The sequence below is a fragment of the Chelonus insularis genome, unplaced genomic scaffold (assembly GCF_013357705.1).
Source record: "Chelonus insularis isolate UGA/USDA-ARS -01 unplaced genomic scaffold, ASM1335770v1 contig_75_pilon, whole genome shotgun sequence".
Lineage (NCBI taxonomy): Eukaryota > Metazoa > Arthropoda > Insecta > Hymenoptera > Braconidae > Chelonus > Chelonus insularis.
The window spans coordinates 608,456-622,404 of NW_023276737.1; the positions used below are offsets into that span (position 1 = coordinate 608,456).

Genomic DNA, 13,949 nt, shown 5'->3' on the forward strand with positions numbered 1-13,949 from the left:
AGTAAAGAGCAACATGGTCGATATGAGTGCAAAATACAAGTTAAAGTTATGTTTGCCGATTTACATAGTCGTTAAGCAAGATACGACCGACGATTGAATCTCCAGGGCACGAGCAAGTTCTTGGAATTTATTTTAACGACATTCTTAGGGAATAGGTATAATCATCTAGTAGTATAGACTAGTTATACATTTAGAAACTGATGGTAGTTTAGAAATTGTTATTACTATGCTGGAAATTGATCTGTCAATTTGTTTATAGACTCATGAGTGTATTTTGCAGGTCTCTTTTCGAGAAATATATGTTTGTAAAAGACCAGCGATAAACGATGAGGTATCTCATCCCTTGAGACCTCGTAAATAATCCGATATTCGGTCGAAAACGATTCCTAACGATAAACAAATTAACTAGGACGGTTGGGACGTTGACTCATAGTCATGAATGGTAGATATATGTGCATATATACCAATTCCTGATGCGCATATGAACTTACATGAGGTCGTCGTCTTTTCTGAGCTTACAGTCTACCATGTCATACGCTGGTTTGTAATCTAATCATAAGATTGCAAAACATATACTCGGCGCCCATATGATGTTTTGTCTTTAAGAAATTCCTTTGATTAAATACACTAGATTCTGAGCCTTACTTTTATTTCAAACGCCGCTTCGTTTTACTTGCAAGTGCTCGGATCATATATTCGCGAAATTTAATAATTCATACTTTGATGGTATGAATATGTATTAGTTTATCAAAAAAATAAAATTGTGAAGTTGAAATACTTTAAAATTAAATCTCCAAATTTCATTACTGAATAAAAAATACTTTTTTTAAAGAATTGAATGGAAATAATATTTAGAGTTTTAGTAATCCAGAGCGAAGTATTTTGAGCGATATTTTAGAAAAATCGATGATTAGAAAATTCTATGAACATCTAAAAATCTTCAAACTCCGTTCACAAATAAAACAAGTCGCCAACTCTGTCATGTTATCGTATAATTTTTTTATGTAAATTTTATCATAAAATCGATGTTAATTTTTGTGTAAAACAATTATTGCAGCCATCTATGTGACAATAATGTTAACCATATGAGTATGCGCTAGACGGAATTTCTATTGTCCTTTAAATACTTTTCCCTAGTCATATAAAAATGCAAATAAATAACAGCGACAAAAATTTCTACAACTAAAAAACCATAACTACTATATTAAATCGGATTTTAGCATCAACTAAAAATAAGAAATCATGAAAAAGCAAGAATTAAATCAAACTGTATTAAGATAAGACTCCATGAAACTCATAATTTATGTTATATCACACATCAACAACAACAAGTTGGTGTTGAAAATGAATAAATAAACGGAACAAAACCTTGAGGTAAGCAGGTTGATGTAGGCGTAGAATTAATAACAAGAATAGCAGAGTAGAGACAATGCAAAGCGAGATGTTGGTAGTAAGACAAAATTTTTGCTGGTGGTAGTCCATTAGAAGCGTACGGACGATTTAGCGGACTCGTTGCTCTCTGAGCGGCTTTTAGGTTCAGAAATTTGATGCTCGTTGCTTGTCATGCTAATATATACAGCTTTATATTCACTCGCACGAGTGAACAAGCATTCTGCTCGCTGATACATCTGTACATGGTTTTTTAGACGTCACTGTAAGAAGGAAGAGTGACGATGTTTCTGGAAAATCTCAGGATGATATTCGCAAGAGGGAAGTCGTAGAGTGATCATCTCTTTTCTTACTTTATTATAATCGCCCTCGTCATCCGACATTATTATTTCCCCTTACGCTATACTCGTGGTACCTATAAAAAATTTCTGAAAGCACAAACGAATAATTTTTAACGCAGGATATACCACCGGCGTATTTACTGTGTCGTTACGATGCGATAACAATCATGAGAAGTCGAGCGAAGAGTATAATATTCTCTTAGGATGCTGGAAGGTTTTAACATAGGTACAGTGCATCTCATGGCTTCATTGTGTATGATTCAAAGTCATTAAACCTTGACTAATTTGATAATGATTCTTTATGGAATGGTTAAGGTTTCCAAGCTTTATGTTCTTGCTACAAATTAATAAAGTATTTCATTTTTTAAGATCAATCCTTGGAGCTTTATTCCAACTAGTGAAATCATTTTTAATTTATTGTTGAATGAATTATGCAATATTAAGAATTTTATTGATGTGAGAGTGAGCTAATTAATGTCAATTACATTATTTATATGAAAATAATTAATGTTTTTAGATCATTATTTATTTCGAGACAGTATATTTTCAGAACCTTCATTGATTTTTATTAGTCATTTACACTTTTACCAATTATAAAATCATATTTCTCGTTCAATCACTACATGAACTATCTTTTCAATCTAGTATTAATGAATATCATCAACTGCCTATTTGAAAAGTTGTTGAATTGAGTCCGATTTAAAATTTTGGATATATTTACTTGTTTTATGGTCTCTAGAGCTCAAATTCATCGTTTCTTGTAAGAGACCTGTGTGTACGCGCATTTTTTTAAGTCCCCTATTTCTTAACGATAAATAATGACATCGACTCCGGATCAATTTCATTCGACATGCAATTGTATAATGAGCACGTGGTGAGGGTTACAAAAAATAAGAATTTGCATTCTTCTTATTATTTTTCAATTACAAAAATATTCCAAAGAATGAATATTTCGAATACGGAATAAATGGAGTGGTTTGTGGTCTTTAAGGAGATCAAATGAGAAGTTAAAGGTATAGGTCAACCAGTGAGTGGACCAAATCTTTTTTTCCTAGTCTATTTCATTTATTGAAATACCTGAATGTGAGTTTAATTCAAAAAGTATCTATTAATTTCATTTATATATTTTTTCTGAAATTAATAGATCTTAATACTAAAGTTTAAATAGACTACGATATGAGAGTACTTTTTTTTAGTAAACATAAAATTATCATCATAAATTTAAAGAATTTTTTCTTAACAGCTGTATATAGTTACGATGATTTTGTCAAATTGAGCAAGGGTTTAATGGAAGTACCTTGACGATAGACATTGCGTAATATAAATACATTCAGGAAACTTCTCCGAAAGCTTTCAGTATCTAATGTACATTTTTATGTTCTCGATTATTTATTAATGCAACTCGAAAATAAACTTTTTTCAACTTTTCTACTAACTTCAAGTGCTCCTCAATTTCCAACGAATCTGTCTAGAGATATTTTTACAATATATACATTGATGTAAAATGTGTATAAAAATATGTCATGATCAATAGCATCAGAGTTCTTAAAGTGATTATATTAAATTTTTGTGTTGACATGCAAAAAGGCTATCTATATATTCACATAATAATATCACTAGGTAAAAAATGCAATAAGCGATCATGAAAAAATGATCAAGTGCATTTAATGTCATAACCCCTGAGTTAGGTCAAGGGGCACTTTGAGGGCTCGGTTCAAGTCTCAGTTTTGCTGTTATTCACAAGCAAATGATGTACTGGTGTCAAGTAGTGTCATTGAATCGCAGTTTCTCGTGTCAAAGCTTGGTATGTTGGAATTATCTAGTGTATTTAGATAATATGATCCCATTCTCTAGTTCAATTGACCGTGTTTTCATTTAAACCTTAAACCACATTGGTTTTGTATTTCGATCAAAATATTTGAGTCACTGTAGTAATTGAAAATTTCAACAGATTTTATTTCAGCATAGAAATTATTTATTGATATTCAAATAATATATATAAAAATTTTACCAAGTAAATAAATAAAATTTTGTGTGTAATAAAATTGCTCGTAAAAAAATGTTTTAATATTTTTTCTAATCGAATCAAATGGAATTCTATTAATAAAAAATTGTATTTTATTTCAGCTTGTACACAGAATGAATTTAGATGTAGGAATGGTCAATGTATAGACAGTCGTTATCGTTGCAACGGCGTCACTGAGTGTCATGACAAATCTGACGAGTTGAACTGCCGTGAGTATTGTTTATGTATTGCATGGTTTGCATGGCTGTGTATGAATTCTAAGTGTTTCGATTTTTTAAAACTAATAGTAGAATGATTTTCTATACAACTTATAAAAATATTCATTCTTTTACATAATAAAGCAACAAACTGAATTGTTCATGCTGCTATTGTTATGTCGAACAAAATACTCTAAAGCAGTGAGCTTTCATATGCTTCGGTGTTTTGTTGCAGTTTATTTGTCGTGGGCTGTATTTAACATACGAATCACATGTTCAAAGCTACATTTCCGCTAAATTCTTACTAAAGTTTTTAAAAGTATGTTCTGAATTTTTTTCTAATTTATTTATGTGGTGATTCCTACTATTTTTGTAACTTTAAATACTATCAAAAAATTCTTATTTTTGGTTTAAAATGGAATGCTTTGAAAAAGAATCTGATATTATAATATCAGATTCTTTTTCAAAGCATTCCGTTTAAAACCAAAAATTTATAAAATCGAAAGAATTTTCAATAAAAATTTTATTCTAATTAACTACAGTTTAATTTTTGAAAACGTTTTTTATGTGCATGTATACGTTCCTTTTTGTATTGTTTCAATTTTATATTCTATAAATACCGCTCAATAAAATTTTTTTATCGGTAAATAAATTTTTTACTAACTATAACTCGACAGTAGTTTATTCAATTAATATTTTGAGCTTTTTTTTGTATTCAGCTCTCGTTCTTTTGTGGTATTAATCGGCTTTTAAACAAATTCAATCAAGCTATTTTCAAGAAAACCAAATCAAGTAATTTTTTATTATTGGTTTTTTCTATTTATTATTTATAATTTTTTGATTAAAAAATTTATTGATGATTGAAAAAATTTATCTATGAATTTTTAACTGAGCAAATAATAGTTAAGCTTATCAAAAAAAATCCATTATACTAATTCCGTAAATAATAAATCCATTATGTTTGTCAATTAATGCAAAAAATGAATTGCCTGGCACTAATATAATCACTAGCTTCAAGACATGAAACACTTGCTTGTGCTCTTGGTTCGACAGCAATCTTAACCCGGCTCTTGAAAGTCAAGAGTTACAGATTGAAAGTATGTGTAGCACACATGATCCTCCGTGTAAGTCATATATATGTGTTTATTCCTTGGGGTCTTTCGGAACTCAGTGTATAATAAGTAAAAGGAAGCCGATGGTCCTTACGTATACTAATGTCACCTTTAGCCTGGTTATTATTTATTGCACTGGTGGGCATTATACACATCAAAGTGTTCTGCTGAATGAATAAGGGAGGAAGCTTTGCATGCCTCGGAACTGTGGAACTAATCGCACCATGGACTATAACAGATTACGATGGGACTCAATAATTATAATGGCTGTGACAATAATAATAGCGTGACCATCAGTAGCTCTTCGGTCTTTACGTACGCCGGTACCGACATACCAACTCGTGACGTTGGTGCACGATTAACTAGACAGCAATATTCTAAAGAAGGTCACTGTACTCGTATCATTCGTTTACTCTTCATTCGTGCAAGAACACCGCACCCGTACGTGTTTCTATCGCATAAACCTTCTATGTGATTTTATTTTAAATTTCATACACGGTAATTAATAATACAATTTATTAGATAACTTTTTATACTACTATATTAGGTTATTTACTATATAAGGATTAATTAATCCTTTTTTTTTACTCAAAATTATGCTCGTTGAAACATTTATTTTCACGTATGAATTAATTTTCAATGATTGTTAAAATTCTTTGGAAAGTATATACTTATTGTTTTGTTAATTTTACCATTTTAATGAGATATGTGGAATTTAATTAAAACTGTTTAAATTATTGTAAATACGTTATTAAATATTTTCGACTGAGGCATCAATAATAGGTATAAATATTATCCAACACTTCATTACATAATGTTATTGTTCAATAAATCCTGAACAAAATTTCATTGTATATTTTAATAATAATTTTCTTTTTGTTCGAAATTTAATAATAGTAATTTTTTATTAATTGGATAATTTGAAAAAAATTAAAATCAATCCTTTTTCGAGTGAAAATTTGTACATATATATTTGTCCTGAGAATAAGAAATGAAAGCGTATGTTTAAAGTTGAATACGTAGTCAGCTCCCGCTTTACGCTATTATTTGCTACTGGATTAAATTTCAAGAATTAAATTTTTGCTGTTTTATGAGTCATTAATAATAAATTTATATTCAGAATTAGGGATTTTCGTGATTGCTTCTAACAAACACGTCGAAAAAATTGTACAGTTTATTTCTAAAATAGACAACAAATTTTGAAATTTCAGACAAGATGATTAAATTAAGAAAATATAATTATCGTATTGTGCAACTTATGGTTTAATTTACTTAATTATTTAACAGATTACAAGATTATTTTTACATCAGGTATTATTATTTTTAACATTTTATCAAAAATTTATTAATAAAATGAATTACATTCGAGCTATTTTAAGAGTAAAATGTGTAAATTTAACTATGGGATTTTCGCTTGTCATTCAAAATAACCCAATACCGAGTAATTTGGTAAAATTAGAATTTTTAGGAAAAAATGAAAAATTGATTGTTCGTTAGAACAATTATAGCTGAGTTGAAATCGCTTTAGGGCGTGATAAAAAAGAAGATATGTTGTCAGAATATGTTGAGGGAAAAGCTTTCCGAATGGAATTTTGAGTAGCGTTTATTAGTTGGCCTAATAACTTGCCGCATTTTAATCTGACGTTAATCTCTAGGGAAACTGCGATGCATTGAAGCCTGAAAGGCCGCAATGAGGATCACAGCGTTGGTAAAAATTTTGCATTTTCCCCTAGTGGTTATAATCGAATATCCGTTAGGTACCAGCAGCTTTCTCATTCCATGTGCTCGTTTGGATTTAAATCATTTCAAATCACATTCCTACGTGACGTTTTTTTAACTCACGCAGATGTTATTCTTTCATTCAACGATCAATTTATTAAAATATCTACCAAATAAAATCACATCATATATTTTAAAGATCTTCTTAAGTGTCGCTTTTTGTGGTGCTTATTTCATATATCTCTGTGACCAATTTGATCATATGTGTATATTTATTAAATTGTCAATGTCACTGACTCCTATCTGACCTCTTCTCAGAAGCATTTGCTTTCTTGCTTCATTTTGTGTCGACGTCTCATGATCATGATTGAGTGAATATCAGCACATAGCGATTATGTAATTTAATAAGAACATTTTTTTTCTTCTTTTCATTTTCTATTCGTGTTCATTTGTGTCAGTGTTTCTACTTATTTACTACGGTTTCAATATCGAAGGTAGATTTCTTTACAAATGCAAATAAATAGTGTAAAACCGACAATTCTTACAGCATGTAAAGAAGATGAGTTCGAATGTGCAGCACTATTTTGTATTTCCAAGAAAAGGAGATGTGATGGCATTCATGACTGCTCCAATGGTCGTGATGAAATGAACTGCGACAACAACAGTATGGATTTGTATAATTATTCAATAAGTATTATATGAATTCAATCGTCAGATTGGGCTAAAAAAGATGACATTTCTTAGGTTCAATTTTACCTAAAGTATAGTTTATGGAATAATTGAAATCAATATTAATATATTATATTAAGGGGAATATTAAATTAATAAGAAGGTCAATCGTTGGCAGAAAATTGATGAATAATTTAGATTACATTTTTCGGTTTTACATTTATTGAAGCATACTCTTCATATTGTTAGACACTTGGACATTATGCATGCAGCACGAATTATATTTAAAAAATTAATATAATAGTATTTTTAGAATATCTGAGTTTCATACAGGAGAAAGGAGGGTAAAGTGGAACACGGGAGCAAAGTGAAATGCTCGAGAAAATGTACTAATTTATTAAAATAAGTTTGAAAACGCTTATTGTACTTTTGTTTAACAATTTTTCAATCTATTAATGCATTAAAAGTTATTAATATTCATTAATGTAATAGTTAATTTGTTAATTTACGTTTTTTCTTGGTATTCCACTTTACCCTACTTTCCCTTAATAAGTAAGAGTGTTGGGTAGATTATGAATGCATAGGATTACAATTTTATTCGAAATGTTTAGTCATTATTTTGAAAAAGAATAAAGTTTCATTTCAAAGTGATTATTCATTATTTTTTAATCTTTAAAAAATTTAGTACTTTAAGTTAATCTTTTTCTTCATTTTAATGTATTATTTAGCTGTTCGTTGTTCCCCTGATCAGTTCAGATGTGATGATGGTAACTGCATCAATGGATCAGCGAGATGTGATGGTCGGAGTGATTGTTATGATCGGTCTGATGAAAGAAATTGCACTGGTATTTTTATTTTATTTTATTTATTCAATTTTTTTTAATGTTTATAATCATATTTTTCTAATTTTTTATTACTAATTTGAATATTAGTTTATTATTATTTTACTTGAAAAAAATGAATATAAACGATTTAACAATGATTATCATTATTTTACTTTTAAGGAATAAAATTGTTTATCTAAAAAAAGTATGACTAATAAGTGATAACAAATTTGATTATAGTGAGCACTTGCAGCAGTGATCAATTCCGATGTGCGGATGGAAGCTGTGTGAGTATCGACAAACGTTGTAACGGAAACAATGACTGCAGAAATGGAGAGGATGAGAGCCAGTGCGGTAAGTAATATTTGTCTGATCATTAATGTGTTAAACTACTGACAATATAAAAACAGCCATCATAAATCCAGAGATTTCAAACTCTCGACTATTTTTTACTAATTGACATATTCGAAACATCAATTTTGTTTAAAACAACAAACCATTAGTTCAGACGGATAACATAAATGATAAATTTGTACTCGAAGAAGCTTTCGACCCTCTCGATTTAGTACGCTGACCGAACTTTCCGTGGATAGGGTTATCGGATCGATAGGTTAATCTTGAAAATTTCGACGAGATCGTGTAGAGGTTTCTTGCGGGCTTGTAGAATGGGTAATGGAGTAATCGAAGGGTAAAAAAGAAGGTGGTGGCTGCTGATTATTGTTATAAAAAAATTGCGCATGAGTGGTGCTATCTGCTATGTGGATCAGGTTGTGGAGCTACGGAATTTCGTTGCGACAGTGGCCAATGCATCCCCTACCAATTGCAATGCAATGGTGTCAACGATTGCCAGGATGGATCAGATGAAAACGAACAATGTGGTAACTATTGCTATTCTTTAATCATGCTTTTATGACATTTTTCATTAAATATTTTTACATTAAATACTTTTTTAAACCTCGAAGAATTTAAATATTGAAATTTTTTTTTAACCAGTTAATTAATCATTTTAATCATTTAATGATCTCCCATCATTGAAATAAAACATTACCTAATTTCATTCATATTCACTATAGAAAAACACAAATGGCATAAATATAACACAAAAACAACACGAGATAAAACAAGAAAAACGAAGATAGAGAAAAATAGAGAAAATAAACGCATCAAGCCGCTGAGGAAAAAAGATCAAACAATAGATTTCCCTTTTTCTGGAAAATATATTATGGATTCTATTTTGGAATCTTTTCCAGAACTAGAAAAACTTTCATCCAATGTTTTAAATGAATATAAAAATAGATCGGACCACAATTGGGAATGGGCGAGAAATTCAAATATTAAATACCCATCGATCAACCGGAAAACAGTTGAGTCAATAACAAACAAGAGTGACAAATTGAATTATCAAGTTAAGCCGATTAAGCCTAGTCAGAATCATTCAGCAAGAAAATCACTGCGAAAAATATTTCCGCAAGTAGTTAGAAATAAAGATGTAACACGGGTCGATCTACATTTATTAGGAAGTAAACGAAAAAGAACAAAGACAAAAATAAAACGTCCAACGATTCTTTCTTACAAATACAAAATGAACGTTAATCAAACTTCAATTCCAAGTTATCAACATATTGGACAGTTCCTGAGTAAGGAAAAGTCATTGACTCCGAGTTATAAATACTTTAAAAAATGGCTAAAATCATTCTGGAACAAAGGGCAAACTGAAACTTTCAAAGAATGGCTTGACGAATATAATTCAATTATAAAAGAACGACGAAAAGATATAGAAAATATAAGAGATAAATACAGAACAATAATGCCAGAAGATCAAAGGTTTAAACAATTTCTGATGTTTCCTAAATGGTCAAAAAATCTCACTACGGTGAAAACAAATTGGGATAAATTTAATGCTACGAGAACCAAATTCATTTTTACTACATCAACTGTAGCTCCGAACATATTCCAAAAATCTAAAAAAGTCGATATAGTGATATCTGAGATTTCAAATGATATCCAATCGGTCATTTTAATTAAATCACCAAAAGATCAAAAAGATAAAAAAATGAAAAACATTGATGTAACTGAAAATAACAGAAGGATTAAATTGAAAGCTTTTAATAAAATAACAACTAATGACATCAATAATGATATCAATTCATACAATTTAATAAAGACGAAAGATAAATCTATCGGAGAATTTAAATTTGACGAATCAATGAATAACAAATCTGATGCTTCATTATTTCAACAAATAAACAAAGATACTAAACAAAAATTAAAACCGATTTTCAATCCACATAATATCTTTGAAGCGACAAAAGGCAATAATATGATGAATCATAGACAAAATAAACACATTCCATCAATAATCCATCACTCACGGAAACATAATTTAACGAAATTTTACCTGTTTGTTGATGTACCGACAAAAGCTAGCAAAACTAAAAATTATTTTGACAAATACAAAGTTACGATACATAAATTAAATCAATCGGATACTGAAAAAACTTCTAAATCAATAGAAAATAAAGTTTATTTTCGTTATAAACGATCAGAAAGCAGTGATCTAGATAAGTGGAATGAGACCTCGAGTGAAAATAAAATAATCGAAAAAATTGAAAATGTAAATAAATTAAACAAGGTAAAAATTTTAATGAATAATAATCCATCTGATTTATTGAATATTAAAGCTGATAAGTTAGAGTATGTTTTAAAAAATGATACCTTTAACGTAACATTCAGTGGCGTAGAAGACTCTAATATTATTATTTATAATGACACTCTTTTAAATTCAACTGCACAAAAGTGTGATGTTGAATGTGGATTTATGAAAAATACAGATCTGGAATTACAAAACAGTACAATAGCAAACCAATCGAACGAAAATTTAGATTTAAAATTGATAAATTCAAAGGAATCAAATTATGTAAGTTCAAATACATTGGAGGTTGTGCCATTGAATAGTGTAAGCGTTGAAGGGATGATTAAGACAAGAATTAAGGATGAAAAAGGGAAAAAGCATAGGGAGAGGTTCAAAGGAAATAAAAGTAACAGAAACAACAGAGAAAGGAATAAGAATAAGAGAAGAAAATCGAGAAGAGGAAAAAAGAAAAATGAAAAGAAGAAAGGTAAAAATGGTAATGGAAGAAAAGGAAAAATGAATAAGACAACAACAACTACTACTACTACTACTACTATTACTACTACTGATGACACTGCTGCCAATAGTACTCCTTCATCTACTACCATACGAAGTAGTAGTAGTAGTAGTAGTAGTAATAATTCCGTAACTTCAACATCAGAGAACATTTTAATGTTCTCCTCATTTGAATATTTTTTAAATACATCTGATATTAATGCTACTACGGATTACCCTAATAACATGTTATCTACAACTCCCGTATTGTCATCACCATGTTCTTGGTGGATTTTTAGTTGGTTCTGGGGTTGTCCTTTTCCAGAGGTTCTTCCAGAAGTTTCCGAAGATCCTTCAATGATTGGCCTATTTGATGATTCCAATTACAGTAAATTTAGTTTACAAGAGCAAATCAATTTGTCGTTGGAAAACACAAGTGTATCATCAAAAACTCTAAAAGAAACGGTTGGGTCAGGACTATTAAAAAAATCTATCAATAATACTGATATAAACAATAATCAAGTTGATGTAAAAATGCCGAGAACTGATTATTCAGAGAATGCTATTGACTTAGATTTAAACTCTAGATTATATGATCAAGAGTTGGAATTTGATTGTCCCAATGGGGAGCACCATTGTGATGGATTGTGTGTTGACATTGAAAAAATCTGTGATAAAAAGAATGATTGTTTAGATGGATCTGATGAACAGGGTTGTGAATATTTAGATTACCTGGAGGATGACATCAGGAATGCAAAATTACAGCATAAAACGCCAACGATATATGAGCCTAAGGCACTTAAGAGTATATCAGCAACAACAAGTGGTCTTCATCAACCATTAGGATGCAATCCTAAAAAATACTTTCTTTGTAATGATAGACTAGCATGTATTCAACGTACACGTTATTGCGATGGACATTATGATTGTTATGATGGATCTGATGAGGATTCAGACTTATGTGAATATTACAGAGACGAAGGTATTAAACAATAAATAAAGTAGTAAAAAAATAAAACTGTAAAAAGTTATCAACTAAATATAAAAAAGGGAAACTTCGTTACGTCTTCTATGTGTTTGTATCTATTTAAATCTGTTGTAATATAATTTCACGAGAATGTAAATGAGGAAGGCACCTCAGCTGCTGATGCTGCAACTTTCAAGTTTTTGCAAAAAAGCTTCGAAAGAATATGGTGACTTCGCAAGAAATGGTCATCGACACTAGTTATTCGACTATCAGCTTATATATATGTCCAAATTATTTTTTTCAGGTTTTTGTACACTTTTTCATTACACCACATATTTAATTATCATAATCTTCGATTAAATCATAACATTGTACATAGTACATGAGCAGAGTTAGAGCTGCTTCTGATCTTAAATAGCTTTAAAAAATGTTGTAAACTATTGAATGGATAACGAAGGTTAATTAATTGGTGCTTTTAGAGTATTTACAATACAATTCTATTATATAGTTGCTTTAATCGTTTATCTGTTCTCTTAGCTTATGTTATTCGCGTTTCGATTTAATTATGCTATTTATTCAATGAGCCATAGCGAAAGTATTCAATAATAAATCGAGAGATCGTATCATTTTATACACAACTGACTGTCAATGGTTTCGATTATATATCTGTTATAAACAATAAAATACTATTAATTGAAAAATGTGAGGATAATAAATAATAAATAGATGGTGAATGACTCATCCAAAGTTCAACCTCAGAGAGTGATAAATTATGAGTTACTTGTGCATAGTTTACTTTTTATTTTTTCAACAAAGTATATTTTCATTTTTACATTTTGTTATTTATTTCATAAATTTTTTATACATTAGTCAAAGTTAAGCTCAAACAACACATATTTATAGCAATATTTACACAATTTTTTATTTCAACGAAATTATATTTTTATAAATTTTTAAAAAAGTTTATAACTAAAATAGTCTAATAAATTGAATTATTTGGATAAAATCATAATCATTTGATATTAATCTTCTTTTTCAAAGCAAAATATCAAAAGTTAAAAAAAAAATTTTCATCTAGTTCAATGTAGACGTCACTCAATGAGTTCATAATATTCTATTACTTCAAAGTAAACATAATGGAACACATAAATCATCAGTCTTTTTGCAACCGCTCAATATCAAGTATACTAAAACGATTAAAAATAATCTTGATGTATACACGAATGAATTTTAATTATCACTGTCTGGAAATTAAAATAGCATGAATAAATCGAAACGTTGAATCAAGAGCCATACTTTTATAATACCGGCCATCGCAGGTTTGGCACCTTGCCCATCATCGGACTACACCTGTGAGGATGGCTCTTGTATTCCACAAAGCTCTGTCTGCGACGGATACGACGACTGTCCGCGGGCTGAGGACGAGCTTAATTGCGGTATAGAAACTATTTTTGTGCTTGCTGGTTAATTTTTATCAATCTCAATTAACTCCTGAATTTAATTAACATAACTATTACTATAACAGTCCCAATATATATATATGAAGAAATTTTAACTATTTGTTATTACTTGTAGATC

At 29.7% G+C, this 13,949-nt stretch overlaps 1 protein-coding gene across 13 annotated transcripts in view; it reads left to right on the forward strand.

Annotated features, from left to right (window-relative positions):
• Positions 1-13,949, forward strand: part of trol (terribly reduced optic lobes) — a 69,738-nt gene that overhangs the window by 31,020 nt on the left and 24,769 nt on the right. For 11 of the 13 annotated variants that reach the window (XM_035090077.1, XM_035090078.1, XM_035090079.1 and 8 more), the window contains exons 9-14: positions 3,858-3,965; positions 7,332-7,448; positions 8,182-8,298; positions 8,518-8,631; positions 9,045-9,155; positions 9,351-12,386. In XM_035090077.1, the coding sequence (XP_034945968.1) occupies positions 3,858-3,965; positions 7,332-7,448; positions 8,182-8,298; positions 8,518-8,631; positions 9,045-9,155; positions 9,351-12,386 (3,603 nt within the window). Of the gene's footprint in view, positions 1-3,857; positions 3,966-7,331; positions 7,449-8,181; positions 8,299-8,517; positions 8,632-9,044; positions 9,156-9,350; positions 12,387-13,690; positions 13,808-13,949 lie in introns of all 13 variants that reach the window. The other 2 variants (XM_035090088.1, XM_035090090.1) reach the window with 2 other exon arrangements.